Raw genomic sequence first — 27,206 nt, 5'->3', positions numbered from 1 at the left:
GTCTATGCATGAGGCTTCCCTGGAGCATTTCCCAGAAATTTACCTCAGCTGAAAAGTTTAGCCCCCTTAAAAACGTTCCTTCCCACCAGGAACTAGGTCATTGGCTAGTGCAGTCAAGCATAAGCACACGAGGAAGCCTCCGTTCGAAGAATTTTGCATGGAAAAGCCTTCTCGCTACAGGATATTTTAAACTTATAAACAAAAGAATGCTATGGAGTAGGCTTGGTATTTGATCTTCTTTTGTGCTGGGCTGTGTGCTGTGTTGTGCTCTCTCTTCTGTCAAAACATATCAGCTGGCACAACAATCAGTCAAGGCAGCCTGGTACTTAAATCCCAAAACTTGTGCATCCTTCGTTCCTCCTCGAGAGAAGCTATGGAGCTTTTACTGCTGTCCTGGAATGCTCTTTACGTCCTCGCGTTTCTACTCTCTTTCTGGCTGATCTACCGTAAGTTCTACACCTCCCAAGGATCATCCACGATCAAACTCCCGGCGGGAAGCCATGGCTGGCCTCTTGTCGGAGAATCTGTCTCTCTCTTCCTGGGATCCCCTCTAGACTTCCTCACCACTCGACGCAAGAGGTTCTCCTAAGTTGACTTTCGCTCAGATCTTGATTTAATGAAGTTTGTGACCGATTTACAGATTTGGAGGAGTTTTCTCGAGTAACTTGCTTGGATCTCCCACCATTGTCACAACAACAGTAGAGGCAGCCAAGTTCTTCCTCAGCTGTGCTGAATGCGGTCCCTCAGGCTTGTTTGGCCGATTGTTTGGGCCGGAATCTATAAGCCAAGCCGTCGGGAGTGACCATGCGCTCTACCGGAGAATCATGTTGGGGATGATGGTTCCAGAGGTGCTCAAACACCATGTCGAGAAGATCGATAACTTGGCTCAGGAGATTCTAGAGTCGTGGGGATCGAAGAAGACGGTATCGGTTATGGAAGAAACTGTCAAGGTTTGATCACATCGCACGCCAGATTGATCGCTTGATCTGATTATAAACATTTGACATGCCAGTTTAGCTATTGTACGGTGATTGGATTCGTGTGCCAGAAACTGCTGCCCACCACTCCGGACACGATCGATCTCATGCGAGACGTCCAAGCCATAGAGACGGGGCTGCTCCAGTTTCCAATCGACATACCCTTCTCACCTTATCACAAAGCATTGCAGGTTTGTGTCTGATAAATATAACTTTCTAGTTCTGGATCTATTGTGATTCGATCAGGCCAGGGCAAGGCTCCACACATTCTTGGATGGGCTCATCAACGAGAGGAGGGCACAAGTAGCTGCCAAGGGCGAGACACACAAAGATGCATTGGGCGAGTTTGTTACGCACAAAGATGACAAGGTTGGAACCCTCTCCAATCAACAGGTGGAAGACAATCTCATGGCACTGTTGTTTGGAGGCCACCACACTACAGCTCTGGCTCTCCTGTGGCTGATCAAATACTTACATGAGAATCCACAAGCTTTCAAGGAAGTGGAGGTATTATTATTATTATTATTAAACTGTTGTTTTGAATTAATCTTGATTTCCAGGAAGAGCAAAAACAAGTCCTCCTTGAGAAAGGCTCCACAAAGTATAAGTTAACATGGGAAGACACAAAGCTGATGCCAGCCACTCTAAGGGTTGGACTGAGCTCCACTTATTTTTATATTAGATTTAATTGGAGTGTTTTTGCAGGCTGTCCACGAGACTCTAAGGCTTTCTAATGTTGTGGGGCTGGTGACACGTAAAATCACCAAGGACATCAGCTACAATGGTTTGATTACATGTGATTGAAGCTAATTCCAATCGTTCTCTTGGTGTTATACAGGTTATACCTTGCCCAAAGATTGGATGGTGCACGTCCATATGTCAGCAATCCACTTAGATGAGAGCATTTACCCCAATGCAACAAGATTTGATCCATCTAGATTTAAAGTATGGCATTTGTCATGTTTATACTTACCAAACCTTTTTATATCTTCCCTTCAGGTCCCAGCTAAAACTGGCACATTTATTCCATTTGGCTCTGGACAAAGAACATGCCCAGGAAGTGCACTAGCTAAGTTAGAGCTATGCATTTTCATACACAGGCTTATCACAAAATACAGGTACTTCCTTTTCCTCCATTTTCTTGCCATTTATACTCAAACATTATTGTAAAACACTGTAGATGGGAGCCAGTGAATCCAAATAGTAAAACAAGCTACTGGCCAATGCCCACAGTGAATGATGGATACCTCATACAAACTATGTCCATCCAGTAAAGAAACAAGGAGAAAATAAAAGCCCCTGGATTGCCTTTGCTGATATTTAGGGTTAGGTTTAGGGCTTGTTTTGCCCAGATCTGGCGTGATGGAGGACAAGAAGAACACGGACTGCGTTTACTTCCTCGCGTCGCCGCTCACATGCAAGAAGGTGAGAAATGTGGAATTCTCCCGCAAGATCGCATGCCGGGGCACGAACATTCACCAAAAAATGTGTTTTTCGTCTTTCTCTCCGCGCCACAGGGAATGCAATGCGAGTTTAGGCACAGCGAGGTCGCGAGATTAAATCCCCGCGACTGTTGGTACTGGCTCTCTGGGAACTGCCTCAATCCAGACTGCCCGTTTCGTCATCCCGTGAGTCTTCTTCCTTCTCCTCTTAGGATTTTTCATAGTCTTTCTTTGATAGAGAGTCTTTTTCTTTCTTTGAGGATAATGGTATTTGATTTCTCGCAGCCGCTGGACGTGTCCGAGGAGGAGAATCCCAGCTCCAATTCTCGAGTCCCCTGTTACTTCTACTCTCAAGGATACTGCGCAAAAGGAGACCAGTGTCCGTTCATGCACGGCTTTGCTCGTCGCTCCCAACAGGTCCAAACTTTGGCCCAGCAGCAGCAAACTCCATCCCAGCCTCAAGTTCCTGCTGCCTCTACCGTCACGCAAAACGGGGGCTCCAAGCTCTCGATCGGCCAGAGAAGCGGCCCGGGCGAGCCTCCACACCAAGTCCAGCTTGAAACTCCGGAAGAACACGAGCAGCAGCACCAGGTGGAGAGCAGCAGCTCGCCGACACAGGACGAAGAGCAGCAGGAGAAATCCGACAGTGGCGACGGAAAGTCCGAAGAACTCTACAGGCTGCACCACCACGAGTGGCCGATGGGAGGCAGCTCCCCCGACTTCGACGACGTAGATCCCGGAGCCCAGCAGGATTTTTACTCGGACGATGGAGATAACTACGACACCGTCCTCGATCCAGTAAATGGCTCCTCCTCGCAGCTGCTTGATCAAATCCAAAGCCAGCAACACCGTCTCCTCGACTCTGCTTCGTACGACTTTGGAGGCTGCCGCTACGAGCGAGGAGCTTTCCAAAACGGCCCCAGCGCTGGCACACGGAACAGCTTCAACGAGTACAAGCCTTACGATCCACCGTACCAGCCATCGCTCCCTTACGACTGCATGATCAGCTCGCGGCAGCCTCTCGTCCAGGAGCAGCGGATTGATCCCGACTTGGAAGCTCTTCTCATGGCCAGGAACTTGGAGGGACTAAACCGAGGGAGGCTCGAGGACCGGCTGGTGTTTCCGAGAGGGAACCACAGGAGCCTCTTTGCCGCAAACCGCTTAAAGCTTCTCAGCGACAACAGTAGTGCTCACAACAGGCTAGTTTACGACGAAACCAATCCTGCTCTTCACCATCGACTGGAAAGCTGGAGGGTGGCGAATGGTGGCAGTCGCAGCGTCCATAGCAGGCTCGGAAGGCCCAGCGTGAAGACCCGGCTCAAGTATGCTGCTAACCAGAGACTCCACCAGCACCAGTTTCACAACTTCCAGCACCACCACCAACAGCAGCAACAGCGTCACCACGCCCGGAACTCGAGATACTTGGGAGTGATGCAGCAGCAGCACTGGCGACACAACAAAGTCGCCAAGAAGCCCAAGCTCGCCGCCGCTGCCGGTGCTGCTCCCAGCAGCACCTCTGCCAGGAACAGCGTCACTTTGAGAGAATCTCAATTTGACGGGCCAAAGAGCCTGGCGGAGCTGAAAGCTGCGAAGGACGCTGCTGGAACTTGAGGACACGAAACGAAAAGCTTCTCTTTGGGACGCTCAGTCTGTCCTTAGAGCTTTGTGCCACAAGACGGTGGTGACTCCAATCAGCAAGCAACTCACCCCGAGCACCCAATCTCCCTCGTCTCCAGCACCGACCTCGAGCTCACTAGCAGCAGCAGCAGCAGCAGCAGTAGCTTCTCTTTCCTCTCGTCGAGGCTTGGCTTCTCCTTCGCTGCGGCGTCGATCACTTCGTCGAGTAGGATCGCCAGTGAAGCCACTGTATCCCGACGGGGTGTGCTTGACGTCCATGACGGATCCAAAGAACTCGGTCACGCGGACCTCGTCCAGCTTCCTCCGGAACAAGTCGTCCCTGAAGCTGGCGTTGGACATGAGCAGCCGGGGATCGTAGACCCGGAACAAGCTCTCGAGGGTGGCGGCGCTGTCGGTCCTCACGCCCTCGAGAAACTGGAGCGTGTAGTACGTGAAGCGATCGATCACCGAGACGCCAACGTCCATGTCGAGGTGGTGGGAGTAGGAGTTCTCCCCCTTCTTACTGCTGCTCGCGGCCAGCACTCCAGGCGAGTAGACTTGCGAGTAGAGCGTCGAGGCCTGGCAAGTGTCCACCATGAACAAGATCTCCCTGTATCGCCCCTTTTGATGCATCTGCTGGATGGCGTCGGCCAGGTCGTGGCTCTGGATCTCCTCCGCGTCCTGGAACTTGATGAACTGGTCGCCACCATGGCCGGTCATGTAGAGCAAGACGTTGCTGGACTCGTCGCTGAGGAGGCGCTTGGATCGCGGGACTGCCGGATCGTGGCGGCCGGTGAGGACGCGCAGGAAATTGTCCACGGTGACCTCGTAGCCGCGGTAATCCACCTCCACATTCTCGCCGTAGAGGTTGAGCTTGTGATCCTCGTTGTTGAAGACCTGGGCCGGGCGGGAATTCCTGGCGTTGCACGCCATGTCGTCGGCGAGCATGAGGAGGATGTGATCGTCCGGGATGCCCAGGCGCTTGACGGTGTGGTAGATCGAGAGGGTGTTGGCCATATGCCTGTAGTTGAACCAGTAGCGCGAGGTACATACCAGCACCGCCCAATTGCTCGTGTGCGCCGGCGCTGCCATGGCGCTCGGCGCGATCGACGAAATCAGCAGTAGCAGTGGCAGTAGCAGCAGCAGTGGCGCCATGGCGCTCCTTTCCCCCCCGCAAGAACCCTAAAAATGTGCCGTGCGATCCTAGCCGTAAGATTTTCGCGGTAAAATTGCTATTAAATACCACCATGGATTGCAAAGAACTTGTTATGATCAAAGTTGCGACTATGGTACAAACATTCCAGCGAGAGCTTTTCTTCCACCACGATCATCCTCCCGGACGAAAAAAAAGAGGTTCTTCGTGGTGGCTCCTAAACTCCCAGGTACTGGAAAATGGACGGAGCGAGCTCAGCGACTGACCATCCAAGAGCAGCGTATTGCAAAAGCCGGATGCCCGTGTCCACGTCCAAGTGATCTTCATCGATCACAGGCAGCAGTCTTAGCCACAAATTTCTCGTCTCTTCGTCGCGGGGAGAGCTCTTCTTGTCGCTGTTCTTCGCCTTTTCTTGCAGCGGCGGGACGTAGGAAGAGGAATAGATGGGGACGAAGAAGGCTCGGCATACCCACGGAAGTAGCTGCTTTGCGAGTTCCTTGGACAGCTCCTTGACAGCTAGAACGGTTGGAAATCCAATCGCGAGTCTGAGGATTAAGTTGAGCGTGTCCTGGAGTGTTGAGATTGAGAGGGCTGTCGTTTGGCCATACGAGTAGAATCTGTGTGATCCATATACCTGAGAATGATCGATGAGAATCGAGGATAGAACAGAAGGAGAGCTTACCACTCCCAGTACGACGCCGTTGAAAGCAGTGTGAAACTCAAAGCTTGGTGTCTTGTATTCTGGCCTTGGATACGCGAAGAGAACGAGAAATGACATGCTTGTCCAGAACGGAAGAACTGCAAAAAGAGTGTCTTTTGTTCGTCGTATCATGTAACTGGATTTTGGCAGCATACCGTTTTCACCCTCCGTGACAAATTGGTCGATATGATCGTCAACGCAGCACCAAAACATCAATAGGCACAAGCCAATGGGAATCCCCGCATAGACATCGATGGGCGTGTGCATGCCCAAGTAAAGTCTCCCTGGAAAAAGCAAGGAACACGTTACACCACGCTGAGCAAAGACAACTTGGCCGTTCTTACCGTAAGCAACAAGAACAATCACGAGGCAGATGATTCCCAACACAAGCCACCACACGCGAGAATCGCTTGGAAACTGCTGGTGGTTCATGAAGTAATTAAAGAGATACCTGGAGAAAGACAAACAAAGAACAAAGTAAGACAATGGAATGGATCACCTCAGCACGCGAATACCGAAGCTTACAGTGATAAACAGATTGTGTTGATAGTGTGAGAAGAGGGGAGTCCAAACTCCATGGCGGACTCCTCCTCGCATTTAATGGCAGTGAGACGCCTGACCGGAGGAGATGCTGGCCGGGGGGCCGAGACAACGTCCTTGACACAATTCCCAACGTAGATGCAAACAGCCATAAGGATCGTCATTTGCCTCGCAAGCCTCGTCTGGCCACACTGGAAGAATGAAGAACAAAGAACAAAGAAAGAAAAAATTCAAACCCGGAGGCTACTACTTAGAACAAACGCGAAACTATTTACCCAGAAGAGAAGCGGGAGAAACGCAGTGTAGAACTCCACCGATACCACCGAGGATGCGACGGCGAACACGACATCCCAGAATGGATTCTTGGAACGCTGCAAGAAATCTTCGCGGATCAATCGATCTAGCTCCAGATTCGTGACGAAGAAGCGTACCTGGATGTGAAGGATCGTCTCAGTCCCCTTGAGAACCCGCTGCGTCACCAGCGGCTGGAGAATGGATCGAGCGCGCAGGGTGAGATTGGTGAAGCTGGAGAATCGCAGCCAAGAGAGGATCGTGACGAGCGTAATCACTTGCCAGACGGGGACGCCGACAGCCTCCATGAATCAGAGATTTCCCCACAGCTCCAAGGAGAGAGACGAGCTCGCATTCTCCCGAAGCGTCCAGCGCTCTTTCCCAGAATCGCCCGGCTCAAGAACCCTAAGTCAAGAACGCGTGGCCAAGGGATATTCCTGGGATCAATCAGAGCCCTAGAAAAGGCAAATTTGCGCTTCGATTCTTTGGCGATGGCGACCGAGACGGTGTGTGCGATCACCAGCGTGGAGTTGTGGCAGGCCAAGTTCAAGGAGGCGGAAGAGGGCAAGAAGCTGGTGAGCGGCGCCATTGCTAGGGTTTAATCGTTTGATCGATCGATTTCTCCTCTTTCCTTTTGCAGTTAGTGGTGGATTTCACTGCGACGTGGTGCGGCCCTTGCAAGGCCATAGCTCCGATCTTCCTGGAGTACTCCAAGACGTTCACGGATGCGATCTTCGTCAAGGTGGATGTGGATCAAATGCCTGTGAGTTTAAAAATTACTTTTTTTGTGTGTTCTTGACTCGATCCTTGCTCTTTCCAGGCGATCACTACCGAGTGGAAGGTCGAGGCGATGCCTACTTTCCTCTTGATCAAGGAAGGCAAAGTGGTGGAGAAGATCGTTGGAGCGGACAAGGACCAGTTGAAAAAGAAGCTCCAGCTCCACACTGGAGCTGGAGTGCACGCCTAGGCTAGTCAAGAAAAGAATGGGACGATTTCCATACTACTAAGAAGTAAGCATTCGTGCTTTTAAGTTTATAGAAGAAGAAAACCTTTGTCGTTGAATTGGTTTGTATCTCATAGCTTGGCTGATAAAGGAGAGCTCTGGTCCTATTCGATAGCTATAGCGATGGTGTTTCCAAAAACTTTAGCTCTTCACCAAGCAATCCATGAAGCCTTGCTTGAGCTCGGCTTCGTTGAGGTTCTTCCCAATGAACACGAGCTTGTTCTGGCGTTTCTCGTTGGGACCCCATTCTCTGTCCATTGTTCCCTCGTATACCGCGTGAACACCCTGAGTAAAAGAGAAAACTTTCAGATCTTGCAAACACTTCTAGCATAGTCACCTGGAAAACAAATCGCTCCTTGCAATCCTCGATGGACAGGATGCCTTTCATTCGATACAAGTCTTCGCTCCGTTCATCGAGCAGGTCCCCGAGCCATGTGTCGATCTGTGCAATAGAATGAGTAAAAGGAAGACGAGGAGAACAGCTTACTTTCTCCAAATCCAAGTTCCCCTCACACATGATGCTCACGGACGACACTCCAGGGTCGTGGTGATGGTCGTGCTTGTGCTCGTGTTTGTGCTCGTGCTTGTGCTCGTGTTCGTGCCCGTGTTTGTGGTCATGGCCTTTAGTTTGTCGGGTGTAAGACACACTAAAAGAATATAAATTCTTACCGTGTTGGTCATCGTGAGCATGAGCATTGGCTTTCTCTTTCTCTTTCTCGATCTCAACCTCCAGGCCCGCTACTCTGAAGTACAAAACAATCAATTAGCTTAGACGGGTTCCTCCAATGAAGCAAAGGAAAACCAGAATGCGTACTTCTCCAGGTCAAAACCACCGACACCGAGAACGTAATCCATGTCGACTTTGCCATACTGCGTTGACTTAACACTCGCCATTGCATTGATACGCTGCAAAAGAAGATTTTGAAAAGCTAGAGACATGATCTTCATACCTTTATTCTCTCGGATAGAGTTTGAATGGCCTTGTCGTCAACTAAGTCCACCTACAAAGAAAGCAAAAAAGAAAGAGAAAGGCCGGTTGGCAAAGATATCGCGTCGTGAAAATGCGAACCTTGTTGAGTATGATACGGTCGGCATAGGCTACTTGCTCCACGGCTTCATTCACCGCGCCATCTGGCTTCACTTCGTCAAGATGCATAGGAGCGTGCTTGGCGTCCACCATCGTGACAACGCCGTCGAGTCGATAATGGTGCGCTACTCTGTCTTCCGCGTAAAATGTCTGAATGATCGGAGCAGGATTAGCCAGGCCTGGAACGATGACAAAGATGAAGAAGCTCTCGAATCAAACTTGACAAATCCAAGAGCCAGTACCCGTAGTCTCGATCAGGACGTGATCATACAAGCCTTTCTTTGTGAGGAAAAGGTCCTTGAGCATGTTGACGAGGTCCCCTCGCACCGTGCAGCAAAGACAGCCATTGTTGAGCATCATGATATCTTCCGTGGAAGATTTTCGGCCAACAACGAGGCTGTCATCGATGCCAACTTCTCCAAACTATGAAATCACAAAAGTAAAATGAGCGATAAGAAGAAAAAAGAAAGAGAGAAACAAGTACCTCGTTCTCAATGACAGCGATCCTTTTCCCATGCTCGCCAGTGAGCACGTAGTTTAGCAGCGTAGTCTGCCATCAAGACATGATAAGTTCATGGTTGAAAAACTTACAAAGAAAACTTTGCATGAAGAAGAAGAGAAGATTTTACCTTGCCAGCGCCAAGAAATCCAGTGATCACAGTGATAGGAACCCGATTATCGACGCATACATGGCTCTCGGGAATCTCAGTTGGAGCAGTCTCCTGCTGGGTGGTCGCATTTGCCAGAGTTCTAACGCTCAGCTTCCTCGTCGCAGACATTCTCCCCTGAGCGCCTATTCCTTTCGCTACCCTTGGAGCTAATCTCCCATAGAACCTCAATCCACCGCCACTGGCCTTGTTGAAAACCATGACCACCGACGACGCGCTTGCGCGCGTCCCATGCGCCCACGCCAATCCTCTTCCACACAATGCCATAGCCGCGCTTGCTGCCGCCATCGCTCGCGCGCTTCGATTGCTCTTCTTTCCTTGCTAAACCTGCGCCGCTAACCTGGAATTCTGGCGGTCAAAAAGAGTTCTTTCCCTCGATCGCTTCCACGAATGCGATCGCGCAGAGCTCCAATGCCGCGGCGAGAGAGGGAGAGAGGGAGGGACTGGACCTTTCCTTCTAGAGCCCTCTTTCCGGATTACCCACCAGATAAACGATGGACGGCCAGGGATTCGCGATCGGACGGCCGCTAAGAAATATCTATCTCCTAGAACCCTAAACCCTACCCTCCTACGTAGAAAATTTTGCCTCAAAAAAGAAGCAAACGTAAATTTATGGATTTGTGTTCTTCAAGTTTTGATGTTCTTCAACACGGCCAATTCAATCTTCTTGAGCGTGGATTGAGCTGCAACACATTCCAATCGATCCAGAGTGAAAAACCCTTCTCAAACACGAAGCTACAAACTAAAATGTCTGATGCAAAACCTGGAGATCTAGGGCAGTATCATATAGAGAGGAGAAAAGAACTGTAGAAAAAGGAAAAAAGAGAGAGAGTGTGTGGATTCCAAGCAAAGGTAAATACCTGAAGAATCCAGCCGCCGCGATGATCAAGGCTTCTTTTTTACAGTCTTCTCCTCGCTGGGAGCAACGCTTTGATAGTATGCAAACGTGATCACGCCCGTGACGAGCAAAACTCCAGCAAGAAACGCCGGATACCTCCCCGATTTCTTCAACGTAACCCCGCCCTCCTGGTGTAGAACTTGCCTGGATTCGTGAGCAAACATCTCCCGGTGCGCCGCATCTTTCGCTGCCCCGTCCACATCCTTGCCGCCGCCGCCAGCCATGGATTTGGAGATCGGATCGCTCGCGCTAGGGATTCCCCAGGGGAAGAGCACGAGAAAGAGCCCTAAATTTTTTCTACCCCAAATTCTGTGCCCGGGCCTGTTCTTTCTTTCTCGTGGTGTGCTGTCACCTTGCCAACGGCCTATGCTGCCACGTCGACACACATTTATTAATGCACAGTAAAGGGGTCGCGGGATCGAATCCTGGGAGAGGGCCTTGACATGAAAGACTAGAAAGTTTTTGACTTCTCGCGAAAGATTATAGGGTTCTTATTGGATTTGTTGCTCCTAGGTCAGCTGGATCGATTTCCCGGTTCCTCGAGCTGGATGACGCATCACAATGGATAATGCGATAGCGCAGGTACGAGAAGGGATAGCGCTGCAGCGAATTCGGCTCGTAGAGTAGAAGAAATTAGGGAATGGCGTGGGCCGTGAGGAAATCAGGGGTTCGTAGCTTGAATAAGATCTATGCGAATTGGGACAATGCGAGAGGATTTCAACCGCTTGGTGAGTTGAGGAACAGATTAGAGAATGGAAGCTCGAGGAACTACTACAGGACGAACTCCTCGAATCAACTCGTGGTCCAGCCATCGTACAATGGGAAAAGAGCGTTTCTTGTGGACACACTCCAATTGGTATCGTATAGTTTTGTGTGTTGTGTTTTTGGATTGGATGGCTATCTAAGCTGTCCATTTAAAACAGGTAAGGCGGCTTGAGAAGCAGGGTCTAACCGATAATCAAGCTGAAGCTATCACCGCTGTGATTACCGAAGTGCTCAATGATAGCTTGGAGAATGTTGCTCAGTCCTTCGTTTCCAAGCCAGAGATGCAGCGTGTAAGTGATTGCTTGACGTCTTCGTCACTCACCCGTGCTTTTCTTGTTAGAAAGAGTTGATGCAAGAGGCAGTCCTTTCGAAGCTGAGAGCAGAGATCGTCAGCCAGCTCGTGAGCTATTTCATTTTCTCGATTTTTTTCAAGTGTCACTTCTGGCTATTCATCGCAGGAGCATCATGTGTCTACCTCACAGCGGGAATCAGAACGACTACGGACAGATCTTGACAAGCTGAAAAGCGAGTTGAAGTAAGTCGTAAGTAAAGTCCTGAGTTCCTCCTCAACCATTGTTTTCCGCTTGTAGATACGAGATCGACAAGGTTACAGCAGGCCAGCGCCTTGATCTCAACCTTGAAAAGGGGTAGGCAAACTCTGCGATTTTGGTTTACTAGAACTTTGTCACTCTCTCTCCAGGCGCATCAGGGATGTCCTGGCGAATCAAAGCACCGAGACAGCGAATCTGACAAACAAGCTGGATAGTGTAAGCAATCATTTTCACTCAAAAGAATTCTCTGAACGCACCATCTACAGGAGATCCACACTCTCAAGACCCAGCTGGAAGTTGCCAAGTATGATGTGATCAAGTACTGCATTGGTAAATCTCTTACGCTTCTAAATCACACCGATAAGATCTCTAAAAGAAAATCTCTTGCGCTGTGACAGGTTCCATCGTCTCCGTAACCGCGGTTGGCCTTGGTCTACTACGTATCATGATGTGAAGAAAAGAAAACGTCCAAGAGTTCGTGAATAACAAAAAACTAAAAAAAAAATCAAAGAGAAACGAAGAACATAGAAGATGGTGATCACGTCGCATTCTTTTTTAATCTTTGAAGCGAAACAATAGTGGAAGGATCGCTCACTGCCCAAGGTTGGAGCTTGCATTGTATTCAAGCCATTTGGACATGGCACAGAAGGAAGGATCCTATTAAGCGTAGTTTGGTGGAAAGAGGGAGGACGCCATTAAAAAATTCCTTGTTGTCCGTTGGATGAATTAAATAAAGAAAGATGAGAAAGATGGTAGCTTTGACGAGTGAAAAAGATGACAAAAACGCAAAAGCGAGGAACTTCACGATCCCCAACGTCTTTCTACCGCGGCCCCGTGATTTTACTGGACTTTTTGACCCGGGTCACCGTGGTAAAAACGCTCGCACGGTTCGAAACCGCGCGTGAAAACGGAGCGCCGGACCGGAAAGCCAAACGCGGCCATTGAGGTGTCGCCAGCTGGCAGCACGGTGACGTGGAGAATATGACGTGCTGACGGCCGCTTTGACGGGCGGCAAGGACACTATGAAAAGGACAAGCTAGAGCGCAGTGTAAGGCATTGTTTTACCTATAGAGTGCATTGGAAGGTTCAGGACAACGAACAGGCTAGGGTTCTTGCTCTTCTTGGAGGCGTAAGCGCGTCTACGCGATCGATAGCGATCGCGCATTGCCGGTGGGCGCGCATTTTGGGGAAAAATCTGCCGCGCCGGAGTGGATCGATGCGGCGGCAGCAAGCAGCGGCTCGGGGATGAGATAGCAGGATTTCGCGAAATGTAGGCGAGGAGGTCTCGGGATTTGGATTTCTTGCTCGCGCCGGAGCTGGATTATGGCGACATTCAAGAAAGCGGCGACAACGCAGCAGCGATGGCGAAATTTCGGATGCCGCAAATCTGTCGCGGTCTCTCTCGTTGTTTCTGTGATCGCTCCCCTCCTTTTCCTGGCCGGGCGAGCGGGGAGCTTCACATCAGCGTTTGGTGAGGTTTGCCACGGTTTTCGTCCAGGACCCTGGAAATCCTAACGCATTGAATGCTTCGCGCAGGTCACAAGGAATTCACCACCGACTGGGCATCGACTCTTGTGAGTAAAACCTCGCTAACTAGTCCATTTGTCCCTTGCGTGCGCTCACTCTCCCACCCTCTCTCGATTTTTCCAGAGCCACAGCGAAAGCACGAGAAAGCTGAGCGCATTAGAGCAAAACTTTCCTCAAGAGGTTTGCTTGATGGTTTCTCACCGGCACTCATCCGAATTTCCGTGACCCTGGCAGGCCCTTAAAGCAGCGTCTACCGATCCAGAGCCCTTGAATCTCAACATCGTTGGCCAGGATTTGTCATCCTCATTGATTCAAGAAGAAACAATTGATGTCAGCAGGACAGATGCAACCTCTTATCAGGTAGAGATTAGCTCCTTTTGCGATTGTTAAGCAGCAATTCTTCGGGTTTTGCAGCAAGAGGATCCGGCAGAGCACACTGCAGACAAGCTGGAAGAACAAAAATTGGCACTGAGAACTAGCAGCTCAGAGGAGCAGCGAGATACGCCTGGTATGCTGTCATGGCTTCGCATTGCTTGTTAGTGCGTTCGTTTGTTTAATACCTCTCCGTACAGACAATTCTGTTGTTGGTGGACAGCACGATGGACCCCAACTCCTTCAAGTTAAGGTACCCTGTTTCCTTTCCATTTTAAGCTGTGCCGTTAAGATAGCTAGAACGTCAGGTGTCGGACTCGGGTGCGGACCAGATTGGAAAAGAGGAATCCAATGCCAAGGAAAACCCCGTCCCCGAACCAAATCGAAGGAAAGAAAAGAAAGGCAGCATTCACGATTCTTTGATTCGAGCATTGCGAGACCAGCTTATTATGGGGAAGGCATACGCAACGCTGGCGCAGGCTCAAAACAACTTACGGCTGCTACAGGAGTTGAAAGTTCAAACCAAAGAAATTCAGGAGATTCTTCTCGAGGCAGAGACAGATTCTGAGCTCCCAAACAGGTTCGTACTCATGCATGCTGTTTTCGTTTTCATCTCAACCTTTCTTCTTTCGGTGCAGTGCTCGCTCAAAGATCAAGTATATGGGGGAAATACTGGAAAGAGCAAAAGCTCAACATTATGACTGCACGGCCATGGTTAAAAAGCTTCGAGCAATGCTGCACGCCACTGAGCAAGAAGGACGTATGCTCAAGAAACAAAGCGTGTTCCTGAGTCAGCTAGCTGCGAAGACAATTCCCAAGGGCCTTCATTGCCTTTCGATGCGGTTGAGCGTGGAGTTCTACTCCCTTCCTCCTGAAAGGCGGGAATTACCTCACCAGGAGAATTTGGAAGATCCGAACCTCTACCATTATGCGCTGTTTTCTGACAACGTATTAGCGACATCAGTGGTCATCAACTCGACTGTTTCTACTGCGAAGGTACGGAATGTTTTCTCGAGACAACGACAGGATGTTCACATGCGAGTTTGCAGGATCCCAGAAGGCACGTATTTCATCTGGTAACAGATAAGCTCAACTACGGTGCTATGAAGATGTGGTTTCTGGCAAATCCGCCGAAAGGTGCGACAGTAGAAGTCCAGAACATCGGCGATTTCAAGTGGCTGAACTCGTCGTACTGCCCGGTTCTTCGTCAGCTCGAATCGGTGACGATGAAAGAGTACTACTTCCGCTCAAACAATCCTTCGGTGGCAACTGGCTTGAAGTACAGGAATCCCAAGTACCTGTCCATGCTCAACCACTTGCGCTTCTATCTCCCGGAGATTTACCCCAAGCTGGACAAGATTCTGTTCCTGGACGATGACATCGTGGTCCAGAAAGACTTGACACCTCTCTGGTCCATCAATCTCCGCGGCAACGTCAACGGAGCGGTTGAGACGTGCGGGGCCAGCTTCCATCGCTTCGACAAGTATCTCAACTTCTCCAACCCGCTCATCTCCAAGAGCTTCGATCCCAACGCGTGCGGCTGGGCCTACGGCATGAACATCTTCGATCTGCGCCAGTGGAGAGACAGAGACATCACTGGCATCTATCACAGATGGCAAGACATGGTTCGTCTTTTGTTCTTCACGGGACGTTTGTTTAATGCCCGGTGTTTGTTTTTGTTTCGCACAGAACGAGGACAGGACGCTGTGGAAGCTGGGGACCCTTCCGCCAGGCCTCATTACGTTCTACAACCTCACGTACTCGCTCAACAAGCACTGGCACGTACTGGGGCTGGGCTATAACTCGGAGGTGAAGAGCAAGGACATCCACAGCGCCGCTGTTATACACTACAATGGCAACATGAAACCGTGGCTGGAGATCGGCATGGCCAAGTACAAGCACTACTGGAGCAGGCACGTAATGTTTGATCACCCCTACTTGCAGCAGTGCAACATCAACGAGTAGAGAAAGTTTTGGTTGAGAGGGTCGCGCGGTCGTTTTCGTAAAAGAGGCAAGCAAAGCGCGCAGGGGGTTTTTTCAGAGAGACATGGTCCAATCCAATCTACTAACCAGGAATTCTTCATTCAAGATTTTTCATTCTTTTTTGTTGTTTTCTCTGAAAGCCGGGTTTACAAATTTGTAAAATATATCCTGAAAATAAAAGCATGATATAATACACCTGGAATATTTAAGGACTTCCAGACCATGAGAATGATAAAGTTGTGATATTGGGAGGGTAAAGTGATTAATAACGCTGTTTAAAAACTAAACCGCTTTGTACAGGAGAATCAATTATCTCACACGTCGCTCTTGCGGGCCAATCTTTTTGTTTAGAATACCAGGCTCGTCACAAGCAGCTGCTTGCATGGCGGCTTCTTTTGCTGCCTTCACCACATCGTCGGATGACTCCTGAAACATGAGACAAGCAAACGAATCAGACGAAGTCTTGGATTTGTGAATGACCCACCTGAGCCCACAAACCGCAACGATTGCAGCTGCGACAGGACTTTCCTGGTTCTCGAGCGTGCTAAACATAAGACAAGAAAGGAAGCAGGAAGCAATTCAGTTCGCTAAGATGTTTGGAAGCCAGACCTGACAAAAGTGCGAATAGCCGGCCGAGATTTTCTGTCGACAAACATAGCACATCGTCTGGCCACACCTACACGTGATCTGCGCAACAAAAGAACCGCAAAAGCGCAAGTTTTGATGGGAAAAAAGAACTACCAGAAAGAGACAAACCTTATTGCAACCATCGGTTTTCACAAGCTCGGCTTTGCACGAAAGACATTCTCTCACGAGAGCCTTTGTCATGAGCTGCAACAAAGACATTCTGTTCAGCTACAAACCCCTGCATAAGATTTTGCTTTTCTCACCTCTTCCACTTGCCGTCTCAGCGAGGTTTCAGTTTTCTGGCAAGACCTTGAGTGACTAGATCACGAGTAAGAACTCAAGACTTACTTTCTCAACCTCGTGGCACTCTAGCGGCAGATGATTCGGCTCCTTGCATTTCACGCACGAACTCTGGGAGATAACCAAGCCGTCATGCCTTCACTTCAACTTGCAAGGAAAACAACCTTCGCACACATTATGTTTGGACAATCTAGCACTCGAAATCCGGGATCCAACTCACACGGGAAATTGCAGAACGGACAATACACCTGCACAATAACTTGGATCAATCAACACGGCGAGACGATGATACGTACTAAACCCTCTAGTCTGGCTCGAGCAACCGATTCCTCGGCCAGCCTTCTCTCGTACTTGGACAAGACGTCAGCAGGGAGTGCTCTTGATACCTGGCATGAGAGTACTTAGTGGAAAACTATTAGAGGAAATTTAAAAACCTCAGAGGCGGGGAAAAAACCCGAGCATCCAGCAGTGTCCATGCATGACAAGACTGTGTAACTCTGTCCTCCTCCGAATGTGGCTTCCTCTACATGGCGCCTCAAGCAGCTAAAACAGAAAAGATGGCCATCGACACACTGCAAACACACATTTTACTTCAAAGAAGAACTTGAGGAAATATGAAGCGAGTACCTGCGCGAGCTGCTCGAACGAGCACTCGGAAAAGCAGCACCCACACTCAAAACTGGCCTCCTTCTCTTCCTTGGCAATGCGTCTCTTTACAATCTCAAACTCCCGATCAAAGAGCGGGCAGGACTTTCGAGGACGAACCAATCTTCTCGGAGATTTATTGAGCTTGAATCCCTCTGCCGGGAGCCAGCTCGAGCTCTCGTTCTCACCACCGTGGTTACCATCCCGCTCTCTTGCCAATGCCTTGTGATACTCGCTGCGAAGGGCCGCGTAAGAAGGCCCCAGCTTCCTCATGTGCCGCTTTAGAGCCTGCCTCACGCAGAGCACGGTTGCTCGCGGGAATTCGCTACACAGCGTGTAGACACACCACTCCTGGTAAATCTCCCCAGCCTCCGCCGGCGGCGGCTTCATCTCAAACACATTCTCGTCCTCTTCTCCCGCCGCCGCCACCGCCACCCCGACCGCCGGTGATCGCGATGATCGGCTGGGAGTGGCCCTGGAACTCGCACTTCGACACCTCATCCGCGAGGCTAGCACTGCCGCATCGAATTCCTCCTTGGAGACCGCTCTTACCTGCAATGCGGCTTCCTCCTCCTCTTCCTCGAGCTGCTTGCCGCGGCAAGCTCGATACCCGTGAGCTCTCTTGGGAGGCAAGAGCGGTGCACCGGAGTCGCCATCGTCGATCGTGATCGGTCGCTGCGCGGGGTTCCTTTTCCTCATGGAGAGAACCCTCAGAACCCTAATCCAAACATTCTCATGTATACTTGTTTGATAAATTTTTCCCATGCCGTAGATAGGTATCATTTAAACCAGTAGACTGATACTTTGCCCGGCAAATTCGTCACTACAAGAGGATTCGTCCACCAAAGACAACCGGCAGGGGAAACATGTGCCAGAGACGGAAGGCGGGCCTGTCGCTGAATCCCGGCGGACACTGAGAGGGGATCCCTGCTAACCTTGTCAATCCATGGCTCACTTTTCAAGTGATATAAATAGAAAATAATAATAATACAAAATCGAAAATTATTGCAGATATTGTATAATAAATTAATAGAGGATATATATATATATATATGGAAGTTCTAACTTTGGCTTATATTTAGAAACATATACCACACACACATAGTAGAAAGAAATAAAGAAATAAAACATACTTTTTTTTTCTTGCACATTGTTTCAGTGTCAAGACCAACTATAAAAAGCTTCAATTTATCGGTATCTCTGTAGCTCTCAAGCGTGCAACGAACCTTTAGATTGTACATCTTCAATCGAATAGAGTCCATTACAGCAAATCATCATCTTGTAGCACAGCTAGTTTACATGCAGCTTTAGAAGACAAGTTGGTCACATGGACAAAACTGATTGTGTTGTAACTAGCAACCATCTATTCACACAGCTGTGAAACATCTTCTAATTCAAGATCAACCAAAAGGGTAGAGCCACCTATGACTGAAATGGACTTGCCATTGTATTACAAAGTATTACTGGATGCTACAACAGAAGAGTATTCAGCCAAGAATACAGCAACACTTTACCATCCCCATTTGGTGATGTGTTGGCTCTCATTAAAAACTTCAAGGAGTGTGGTTTGTCAATCTAAGACCTTGTAGTTCTCTCAAGTATAAACCAGTTTCAACTTCCATCTCTTTCCATCCTATTTGTAAGTAGTCATTAATGCTACTCCCACACTGATTGATTGAGTGGCCAGTCATGTTCATATCAGTGGCTGCAGTGATGATAATTCAAGAGTGCCAGTGTGCAAAGCTGCTGCATCAGCAGTCTACTCCTCCTGGAAAATTTCTAGCAAACACTGGATATATCGATCAGCTCCATAATTGTAAAATAGCTATAAAACACAAAATTTTAGGATTGTATTCCACCCAAATCACTGCAAGAATACAGCACCCAAAAATTCTCTGCCTTTCAATTCTTTAACAATAGAAAATCTACAACAAAACGACATGAAATTAATGTAAAAAAAAGAAGAAGAAAAGTGTTTCTAAATTCATCATACCTACCTTCAGATTTCAATACCCAAGGTCTCCAAAGAAATGCAGGATTTCTCAATAAAATTGGTTTTCTTCTTAAAACTAAAATTTCTAAAGCTACAAATTTAGAATTCAAGAGGCACCAACATTTTGCCACCTGTAATGATCTTCACCATTGCTTTAGAGTGTCAAAAATCTAGTTTGAATTGGATATTTGTAAATTGGAATATCTGATTAAATAAGGAATATTTAATGTGTGGCTCAAGAAAGAATCTTTCCTCCTACATCTATTAAGGGCATGATCAATCCATTGTCTCATTGCCTCAAGTACCACAAATTTAAGTATTGCAAAATTGTAAAATAGTTTCAAAAGGAAAGACAAAATTTTTACAACCACATGGATTACTGTCAGAAATAGAAAAGAGCCGTTAGATTAAAGGAATAAGTGGCACTAATTGTCAATATGTAGAGAGAGAGAGAGAGAGAGAGAGAGAGAGAGATTATATTTTTATGGAAGATAATCTACTCTTATCCTAATAACTGAATAGCTATCAATGCTTGCATTAGAGACTGAAACAGGCCAAATACACCTTATAATGGTTCACCTTATATTTAGTTTATGATCTCATATTTCATATTTATCTAACATGTATAATATGAAGCGAAATGTAAATAAAAGTTAGCTTTCTTTCACCAACTAATAAATTATAATGATATAACAAATGATATTTTGTTTGCTTAATAGTAGTGTTATTCCTATTTATTAATCCAATTGATCAAATAAAAGTTTATAATTATAGATATGTTTATAATTTATAAACACAAGTTTAATTTTATTGCATATCATCTATTAGATGGTAGAATAAACTAGAATATACTAGAAAGTGTCTAAAGTTTATAAACTATAAACATGTTTATAAATTTTAAATAAAAAATTAATCTAAATGAATAACAACCGTTAAATGGTAGAATACCTCAGAATATCCAAATATATTCTAGTTATATCCACAAAAATTAACCTTGTATGCAGTTTGTCAACCAAAATACATTATAGAAAACCTATTGGCACTTGGATTTTCCAGCAGAGTTGGGGTCCCTTCTAAAATGGTGAAGAATATTAATCATTATCTCACACTTACAATGCCTTTGTTAAGAGTTATTTAAGAGTTCTCTCTTCATTTTGTTTTTTCAAGTAAGTCCTTATTGCATAGCAATGCAAAGCATCAGAAGCTTGCTGGAAACTATGATCTACTGAATTTCCAAGAAGGCATGAGATTTGCTTGATCCCAGATCCATGACAACACATAATCCATGATAATCATATGGTCAATTTCTTGGTGCTCTACAATATGGTGCTCAAATCACCCTTGCATGGATTTATAGCTGCTACTGCGTCACCATGGATATGGGATCAAACATTGTTGATCTCAATCATTTTGATTATGCAAACAAAGGAGCCAATGAATAGGATAAGGATGTAAGCCAATCTACTGATCTACCTCAAACTTCTATTGGCAGCTTCAAGCCAAGGACACACACCTTTCCATTCTACACTGAAATTCCAGTAATGGTGCTTCCAGACTGATATATGGTTTGATAATGTCTCTTGCTTATTACTTTCAACAAAGCTCCTTCCTTGGCAGAGACCCTCTTTGGTTCCACAAGAGATATCCGATAAAATAATTCTCACCATGGGCTTTCTTCCTCGATCTTTGCTGGTTGGGACTTTCGTCCTCAATCCTGCCTTTGCTGTTGGCTGGTTAAAATTGGAAAGAAATATAATTTATGCTATGGCCATAGATCATGAATGAAACAAGAATACTGTATTCTTCCTCAAAAATAAAAGCATTTTCACAGTCTACCCTAAAATATTATAACCCACCTCTTTGCCATGTCTAAAGTCCTTTTGGAGAGTCATAATCTAATTGAATCGGATATTCTTAAAATGACACCAATGCCAAAATAGCAACTTTAAATAAAGAGTATATATATATAGCAAAAGTAACCTTAGAGGGACCAAAAATGATAAGGAAATCAATTTACATGCATTGTATTGTGGTCTCATAGTACTCTAGAAGACCCTCAAAAACATGTATAAAAAAATAGAAATACGAACTCATTATTCTTCAGACTGAACTAAATGCTTGATATGATGTTAATATTAAAGATTAGTTCACTCCAAGTTGATTGCAGACAAGCTCTATTCATTGTTATTCATCTAAGTAACTTCATATTATAGAGAGATAGATTGACCTTCAAAAGTGGTCTTTGCATCTGGAACTTGCCCTAGGATGACCACTCATGGGAAATGGTAATAAAGATGATTTCATTAAACCACTAACATATATTATTAAAGTGTGTTATTATTGGAGGTGTCATCCATCTTTGTGTTATACTCCATCTCTTTCAAAAGCCATACTCTGATCTAAATTTTTTCTCTTTCAAAAGCCATACTCTTGTCTAAAATTTTTCTCCTGACCCCATCAAAGCCAACTGATCTTGATCCTTCTTGATCCTTACCAGAGCGTTATCCTGGATGAGAGCAAAAGTTCCTGTTGTATTCTTGGCCTACATTCTACTTCCAGCAGATATAAAGAGTAATCTACATTAAATTAATATTAATTACAATACTAATTATAATAAAAGACAGCACCAAAAATATTCATTCAACCAAAAAATAAAAAAGAAAATGCAAGATAAAAGAAAGGCTCACACATTGTACGTCTGTACTAAAACCATTGGAGAAATCGAGACTGGTGCAATTGGAGCAATGTAGTCTCCGCCATCTCTCGCAACCGCTGCTACTCCAGGAGGACCAGGCTCGACGTTTTTTTCGGGCGACGATGTTCCGGCGTCGATAACTCTCGCCGGGAGAAGATCATCGTCTGCGGTCACTGGAGCTCGGATCACCAGCGTCTCTGCTTCCATCGCTGCTGCTGCTGCCGCCTCATCTCCATCCTCTTCTTTTTCTTCGACTCGCTCAGCCTTGGAGTTTACGTTGATCATTGGCGATGAAACCTCGTCGTCCTCCAGGTCCGTAGCAGCGGCGTCCAGGAACTTCAGTCCACTGCTCGCAGCCTCCCCAGAGAGTCTCCCTATTTCCCTGCGGTGGCCTGCCCCCATGCTCGAGCTCCTCCTCAAGGCCTCCGACGAAGGCATGCTTCTTCTCAAAACTATGCTGCGCAGCCTCGCGTTCTGTGAGCGAGCGTCGTCCTTCAGATTTGCCTTCGTGGCGATGGCCTCCGGTTTCTCTTGCTGGACTTTTCTGGGATTGTCCAACGCCGGGGCGGGTTTGCGGCCTCTGCTGCCCTGAGAATTGCTGCTCTGAGTTGTGCTTGCTCTTTGAAAAGTTGGCAATAGTCCTTTGCTCGACGTGGCTTTCGCTGGTAATCTTGGAGTAGAAGCACCTGAATGGGGGGAGCTTGGAGCAACTTTCTTCTGTAATCTTTGCAAGCGAAGCTCTTCCAAACGCTTCCGTTCTTCCTCTTCCTGGTTTTAAAAAAGAACGAAAACGAAACAGTTCAGAATTTGAAAACGGAGGTGATAGAAAATTTACCTTTGCTCTCTTCAACTCCAGGAGACCAGCTTTGAATGCTCGTATTTTTTCCGCTCGTAGACGTGCCTCGGCCAACGGATCGTTCTTACTTGACCTCAAGGTTTTGGCTACCTCTGCTCTCCTTCTATCCAGACTCTCCTGCATAACTTTCAGCCTTGCTTGCTTCTCGGCTTTCTTTGACGTCCCTTCTTCTTTGAGCTTAGCGTCCCTACGCTCGCGGTACGTGTCATACAGCCTTCCCTTCGTATCCTTCAAGGACGGTGTTTCGCTCAAGACGCTCTTTTGATCGTCGCTAGGCTCTGGCTCTTGCAACAGCGGTCCGGCGTTTCCTGTCGTAGACACGTCCTCAATCGCACCAGTAGCCAAATCTTCTACAACACTGCTATCTACAGGTCCCTCTAGTTCCTGCTTTATCTTTCCTCCCATAGAAGACTGGTTCAAGTCTTTTCCCTTTTCCACTAGCTCCGACGGTTTTCTACCAAGCTTATCAGCAGCTAAACTCCACCTCCGCAAGACTGGTTTCTGTGTATCTGTCCGTCCAATATCAGCTACTCGACGCCTATCTTCGATCTCTTGTTTCTTGCTTTCGAACATAGTTATCTTTTCTTGAACACTCGTCCTTCGTCCCGAGGCTTCCTCGTGATCGAGAATGACCTGTACGCCCCTTTCTGATTCCGCTGCGGCTTCCTTACTGTCGCATTCCTTACTGTCGTTAATGAAGTCTTCAATCAGGTCGAAGTTGGGACCGTCTTCTACGTCACCACGAGAATGCGACTGCATTCCCTCCAACCATATCTCAGTTTCCCGCTTTTTCATGCAAAATCTCATATAGCTTTCACATGCATCACTGCGAAAAGGAAAAAGAGAAATCAAACTCTCTAACAAGGCTTGAAGAAACTCACCTTAAACGGCTTGCCCCGAACTGTTGGGCGAACCTCATCAAATCTGACGTATTTTTCGCACTGAATCCAGCAGCCTCTGCTCTCGCAAAAGCCATGGACTTCTCCTTCTGCAATATTGCCCGACGAGCTTCCAACGCTTTCAACAACTGTAAGCTGCAGATTTATAACATCAGAAAATGCTGCATTTTTATGAAGATGCCGCTTACTTCGGATTCTCTTGTTCACCAGCCGAAGAATTCTGCATCTTCAAAGTTAGCAGCTAGTCATATTCACGAAGAAGTACCTGCAAATTTTCAAGATGGCCTTGCGATGCTTCCCCATTGACAGATACTGGAGTTTCGGGTCCGCTCTAAACAGAAGGAAGATTCATTAGCCACAACAATGGGCTTCCGCGAAAAGTACCACAGAACCGTCATTGTGTCTGCTTAAAGTTTCTTCCAGTTGAGACAGTTCATTGTCCACGCTATCCACGCGCTCGAGCACTTCGGGAGTACTCACAAACCTTACAAATCTACAGGCAAATAGAATAAGAAGAGTTCAATCCATGATAGTCTGATAGATCGCAAATCGTACCTTTCCATAGTACCTTTAGTAAACCAAGACGCAGCATCGTCTCCAGATGGCTCTAGTTTGATCGAGCAGCCACCCTTGTCAATCTCCTCGTTCACCGCCTTGATGTGCGACGAGAAAGGCTGCAGCAATCCCGACGCTAGCTTTTCCGTCTGATCGCCAGAGGAAACCACAAGCTCGCATCTACACACCGCAGATAGACAGCGACAAGATTTCTTTAACCAAAATGCTCGATCGAATTCACACCTCGTGCGCGTGGGCGTGAGCAGGAAGTGAGCGCAATCCAAAGGCGCATCCGCCTCCATTCTCGGCTGGAGCAGCGCAAATGCACCGCCAGCGGTCGACGCGATCGGCTCCCAGATATCGATCGATCGCGCAAAACCCTACCCGATCAGCCGCGCGGCGCGCGGCAGCTAGATCCAATCGCCGATTTGCCAGAATCACCTTACGCTGCTAGCGGATCAGCTGCTCTCCATCCCACCAGAGAATCCCACCGCCTAGCGCATAACCCTCGCTCCATGACGCTACCCGTCCAGGTAGAAACTTTTATTCTGCCATAGCTTTCTTATTTACAAACTCGTCGCTTCCACCTGGCCGTCCGATCGATTCCATTTAGACATTCTATTTGGGGTATATATCAAGAATATCTTCCTTTCTTTATTAATTAACTGGGATGATTAGTTAACCAGTGCAGATTAATGGTAGAAAGTGGTATATCATCTGACAAAACTAAATATTATTAAAGACAAAATGATAAGATTGTAAAATTTCCTACGCTACATTTTTAGTTTGGAAACACAGGACTCAAGAGAGAGCTAGTGGCTTTACACATCCTCCTTGCCAACGTAAGGACGTGGAACATACTCCTCTTCTTCCTTGGGTACTTGGATCGTCACCATGTCCGGCAGCGGTGTCGACGGCCCGGTCTTGCCCTTTGGATCCCAGTCCAGCATGATCTTCACCTTGATCCCCAAAACCCCCTGCCAGCACAATCCAATGCTTAGAAACTGGATCCAAATCAAAACGATCGAGTTCTTGCACCTGGCGCAAAAGGACGTGGCGCACGGCCCTGTCGATGAACTCGTTCACGGGGCTGCCAGACGAGATCATGTATCCGTCCTTGAACTTCATCGACTTGGCGCGTTGGGCTCGGAGCTTGCCGCTCACAATCACCTGAAAGGAGCCAGGAATAAAGTTACAACCTGAAGAGCAAAATGCCGAGAGTTCGTCCATACCTCACAACCCTTGGCTCCAGACTCCATGATGAACCTGAGAACACCATAGCAGGCCCTGACGAAGTAGAGAAGTCTTAGCACCAAGGCCAAAAAAGAAAGAAAAATCAAACCTTCGGACGGCCAGTCCTCCCAGGAGCTTGTATCGCAAAGACTCGGCTTGAGCGATGGCGCAGAGGCCACGGTTGTTCACCTTCTCGGCATACAGCTCCACTGTGCTCTCGGGGAACGAGAACCTCTTCTGGACGACAGACGTGAGCTCTCGAATTCGGCGACCCTTTTCGCCTAGAATCAAAGCTTACTAAGTGAATCCGCCTAGAAACAGAGGAATTTACCCAAAACGCTCTGCGTTCGCGTCGCCCGGATGATGATCTCAGTGCGCATCGGTGTGACACGCACCTCCACGCCCGAGTATCCATCCTCTGCTAACTCCCGCGTGAGAAGCTCGTTGAGCTCGGCGTAGAACACGCCATCGGCGACGAACTGGAAGAATCAAATCAGAGCAGAAGGGGAGAGCGGCATTGCTGAACAAACCTTTCTCTTCTTGCTGATCTGAGTCGCCATGCCGCCAAAGCCCTAGCCGTCCTAATTAGGGCTCTTCTAGGGCTTTTGACAAATTATTATGCAGTATGCCATTTGATCACTCTGGCATCCTTCTGTGTTTAATTCTGTGGCCATTTTATTTCTTCATTAATTCAGTACATGATCTTGCAAAGCCCCCCATAAAGCACAAGACCAGTCGGTTAAGGTGTGCTGAAACAGTCCTAACCCTGGTGACTCTCAGCAAGCCATCTCCCACCGAGAGGAATGCGAAGACGCCATGGAGGACAAGTTAGACCACGCCAGCGGCAGAAAGGGCCACTCCCCGGCCATGTTCTTCGTGTTCGTCAGCATAAGTGCTGCCATCCTCTCGCTGGTTCTCATCGTGCTCGTTTCATAGAGAAGGAACAGAACTCACTCAAGCAAAGGCATTAGTGCTAATATTACCCAGGCTTCCTTGTAAGCTGGGTTTGTCCCTCCTAGCCTCTATTATCTTGTGCTCATGCTTGTTTTTCTTTATTCTAAAGTAATATGATGAGTGCTACACCTTGTTTATAATAGAATCAAATTCTCATCTGGACAGTTAGTATGTAGTGGCTGTTATATAATTTTCCAAATGGCAACCTGAAACAATGGTATGACATAACAACTCCTTAATACTTCCCCAGTATTTTCCTCACCGAAATCTTAATTTATTTTTCTTATTGGTATATAATATATTCAAGTATCTACATAATAATAATAATAATTTAATACAATTAATAACTATAATATACTTAGTATAATTTTAATTTAGTAAATATATAATAAGATTATATATATAAATAAATAATTTATATGTTTAACAGTTTTCGTCTTGTAATATTTTAAAAGTATGGAGTTCAGTAGATATAATCTCTACTGACACAATTAATGATCTATCTAGTAATCGAACTTGACCACCCATACGCCTTATTACACAATTCCGTTTTATAAATCTAAAAGCTTGTACTATATCAGTTTCTGCAGATGCTATATTCCTAGTTCTCCTTTCAAGTATGTTTATAGTAGTTCTTAAATTTCCATTAATATTTCTATATGTTCGTTGAAAGGGATTTCTTCGCCATTCACTTAATATATTTCTTATTGAAGAACAATAATCAGCATTAGAAATTCTTAACTGTCTACCATTTGTAAAACAAATTTCAGTAGCAGGCCTTGAATAACAAAGGCATTTGGAAACTAAAACTAATATAATAAAAAATTGTAAGTAGTGAAACATTTGATAATAATAATTTTTATTTCATATATTTA

General features: G+C 47.0%; 11 protein-coding genes across 11 annotated transcripts; 5 read left to right on the top strand and 6 right to left on the bottom strand.

The window, feature by feature from the left end:
* The first annotated feature begins 133 nt into the window (after positions 1-133).
* LOC9633132 (abscisic acid 8'-hydroxylase 1) lies at positions 134-2,294 on the top strand. The gene is made up of 9 exons (XM_002967910.2): positions 134-579; positions 641-950; positions 1,013-1,168; positions 1,224-1,484; positions 1,538-1,627; positions 1,683-1,761; positions 1,816-1,922; positions 1,977-2,095; positions 2,158-2,294. Exons 1-9 carry the CDS (start codon positions 374-376, stop codon positions 2,249-2,251), a joined length of 1,422 nt encoding a protein of 473 aa, XP_002967956.2. The 5' UTR covers positions 134-373; the 3' UTR covers positions 2,252-2,294.
* On the top strand, positions 2,282-4,093 carry LOC112345578 (zinc finger CCCH domain-containing protein 32-like). The gene is made up of 3 exons (XM_024672661.1): positions 2,282-2,402; positions 2,495-2,605; positions 2,705-4,093. Exons 1-3 carry the CDS (start codon positions 2,340-2,342, stop codon positions 4,028-4,030), a joined length of 1,500 nt encoding a protein of 499 aa, XP_024528429.1. The 5' UTR covers positions 2,282-2,339; the 3' UTR covers positions 4,031-4,093.
* On the bottom strand, positions 4,032-5,217 carry LOC9633131 (GPI-anchor transamidase). The gene has a single exon (XM_002967650.2). The coding sequence runs from the start codon at positions 5,189-5,191 to the stop codon at positions 4,064-4,066; it is 1,128 nt and encodes a 375-aa protein (XP_002967696.1). The 5' UTR covers positions 5,192-5,217; the 3' UTR covers positions 4,032-4,063.
* A 69-nt stretch (positions 5,218-5,286) lies between these two features.
* LOC9631043 (lipid phosphate phosphatase delta) lies at positions 5,287-7,054 on the bottom strand. Its single transcript, XM_002967649.2, has 7 exons — positions 6,861-7,054; positions 6,705-6,800; positions 6,415-6,620; positions 6,234-6,340; positions 6,045-6,173; positions 5,872-5,987; positions 5,287-5,823 (listed from the first exon to the last, which is right to left on the bottom strand). Exons 1-7 carry the CDS (start codon positions 7,026-7,028, stop codon positions 5,407-5,409), a joined length of 1,239 nt encoding a protein of 412 aa, XP_002967695.1. The 5' UTR covers positions 7,029-7,054; the 3' UTR covers positions 5,287-5,406.
* Positions 5,633-7,782, top strand: LOC9633130 (thioredoxin domain-containing protein 2). Its single transcript, XM_002967909.2, has 5 exons — positions 5,633-5,785; positions 6,109-6,366; positions 6,840-7,295; positions 7,361-7,483; positions 7,541-7,782. Exons 1-5 carry the CDS (start codon positions 5,633-5,635, stop codon positions 7,685-7,687), a joined length of 1,137 nt encoding a protein of 378 aa, XP_002967955.2. The 3' UTR covers positions 7,688-7,782.
* On the bottom strand, positions 7,719-10,700 carry LOC9631042 (uncharacterized GTP-binding protein YjiA). The gene is made up of 11 exons (XM_024672663.1): positions 10,339-10,700; positions 9,440-10,161; positions 9,295-9,360; positions 9,053-9,233; positions 8,793-8,989; positions 8,674-8,724; positions 8,538-8,629; positions 8,393-8,466; positions 8,211-8,344; positions 8,061-8,165; positions 7,719-8,008 (listed from the first exon to the last, which is right to left on the bottom strand). Exons 2-11 carry the CDS (start codon positions 9,764-9,766, stop codon positions 7,865-7,867), a joined length of 1,371 nt encoding a protein of 456 aa, XP_024528431.1. The 5' UTR covers positions 9,767-10,161; positions 10,339-10,700; the 3' UTR covers positions 7,719-7,864.
* A 142-nt stretch (positions 10,701-10,842) lies between these two features.
* LOC9631041 (protein FMP32, mitochondrial) lies at positions 10,843-12,450 on the top strand. The gene is made up of 8 exons (XM_024672665.1): positions 10,843-11,232; positions 11,300-11,431; positions 11,482-11,541; positions 11,600-11,676; positions 11,732-11,788; positions 11,842-11,908; positions 11,959-12,022; positions 12,091-12,450. Exons 1-8 carry the CDS (start codon positions 11,017-11,019, stop codon positions 12,144-12,146), a joined length of 729 nt encoding a protein of 242 aa, XP_024528433.1. The 5' UTR covers positions 10,843-11,016; the 3' UTR covers positions 12,147-12,450.
* Positions 12,451-12,763: 313 nt separating this feature from the next.
* LOC9633129 (polygalacturonate 4-alpha-galacturonosyltransferase) lies at positions 12,764-15,776 on the top strand. Its single transcript, XM_024672660.1, has 10 exons — positions 12,764-13,163; positions 13,229-13,266; positions 13,343-13,399; positions 13,454-13,579; positions 13,634-13,727; positions 13,792-13,844; positions 13,900-14,171; positions 14,230-14,587; positions 14,641-15,216; positions 15,281-15,776. Exons 1-10 carry the CDS (start codon positions 13,016-13,018, stop codon positions 15,554-15,556), a joined length of 1,998 nt encoding a protein of 665 aa, XP_024528428.1. The 5' UTR covers positions 12,764-13,015; the 3' UTR covers positions 15,557-15,776.
* A 43-nt stretch (positions 15,777-15,819) lies between these two features.
* Positions 15,820-17,848, bottom strand: LOC9633128 (E3 ubiquitin-protein ligase RNF216). Its single transcript, XM_024672662.1, has 10 exons — positions 17,129-17,848; positions 16,936-17,073; positions 16,798-16,887; positions 16,666-16,749; positions 16,550-16,612; positions 16,465-16,500; positions 16,331-16,405; positions 16,184-16,261; positions 16,059-16,118; positions 15,820-16,000 (listed from the first exon to the last, which is right to left on the bottom strand). The coding sequence occupies exons 1-10, from the start codon at positions 17,843-17,845 to the stop codon at positions 15,884-15,886; spliced, it is 1,458 nt and encodes a 485-aa protein (XP_024528430.1). The 5' UTR covers positions 17,846-17,848; the 3' UTR covers positions 15,820-15,883.
* Positions 17,849-21,700: 3,852 nt separating this feature from the next.
* Positions 21,701-24,730, bottom strand: LOC9633127 (uncharacterized abhydrolase domain-containing protein DDB_G0269086). Its single transcript, XM_024672659.1, has 8 exons — positions 24,388-24,730; positions 24,145-24,324; positions 23,974-24,082; positions 23,855-23,920; positions 23,778-23,809; positions 23,572-23,724; positions 22,670-23,516; positions 21,701-22,602 (listed from the first exon to the last, which is right to left on the bottom strand). Exons 1-8 carry the CDS (start codon positions 24,444-24,446, stop codon positions 21,823-21,825), a joined length of 2,226 nt encoding a protein of 741 aa, XP_024528427.1. The 5' UTR covers positions 24,447-24,730; the 3' UTR covers positions 21,701-21,822.
* A 125-nt stretch (positions 24,731-24,855) lies between these two features.
* LOC9631040 (40S ribosomal protein S3-3) lies at positions 24,856-26,011 on the bottom strand. Its single transcript, XM_002967645.1, has 6 exons — positions 25,908-26,011; positions 25,709-25,856; positions 25,487-25,658; positions 25,377-25,431; positions 25,183-25,314; positions 24,856-25,121 (listed from the first exon to the last, which is right to left on the bottom strand). The coding sequence occupies exons 1-6, from the start codon at positions 25,935-25,937 to the stop codon at positions 24,966-24,968; spliced, it is 693 nt and encodes a 230-aa protein (XP_002967691.1). The 5' UTR covers positions 25,938-26,011; the 3' UTR covers positions 24,856-24,965.
* Positions 26,012-27,206: the final 1,195 nt, after the last annotated feature.

This window comes from Selaginella moellendorffii, unplaced genomic scaffold (genome assembly GCF_000143415.4).
Source record: "Selaginella moellendorffii unplaced genomic scaffold, v1.0 SELMOscaffold_9, whole genome shotgun sequence".
Taxonomy (NCBI): Eukaryota; Viridiplantae; Streptophyta; class Lycopodiopsida; order Selaginellales; family Selaginellaceae; genus Selaginella; species Selaginella moellendorffii.
Note: the sequence above shows the minus strand (reverse complement) of the source record. Positions and strands in the feature narration are given on the sequence as shown.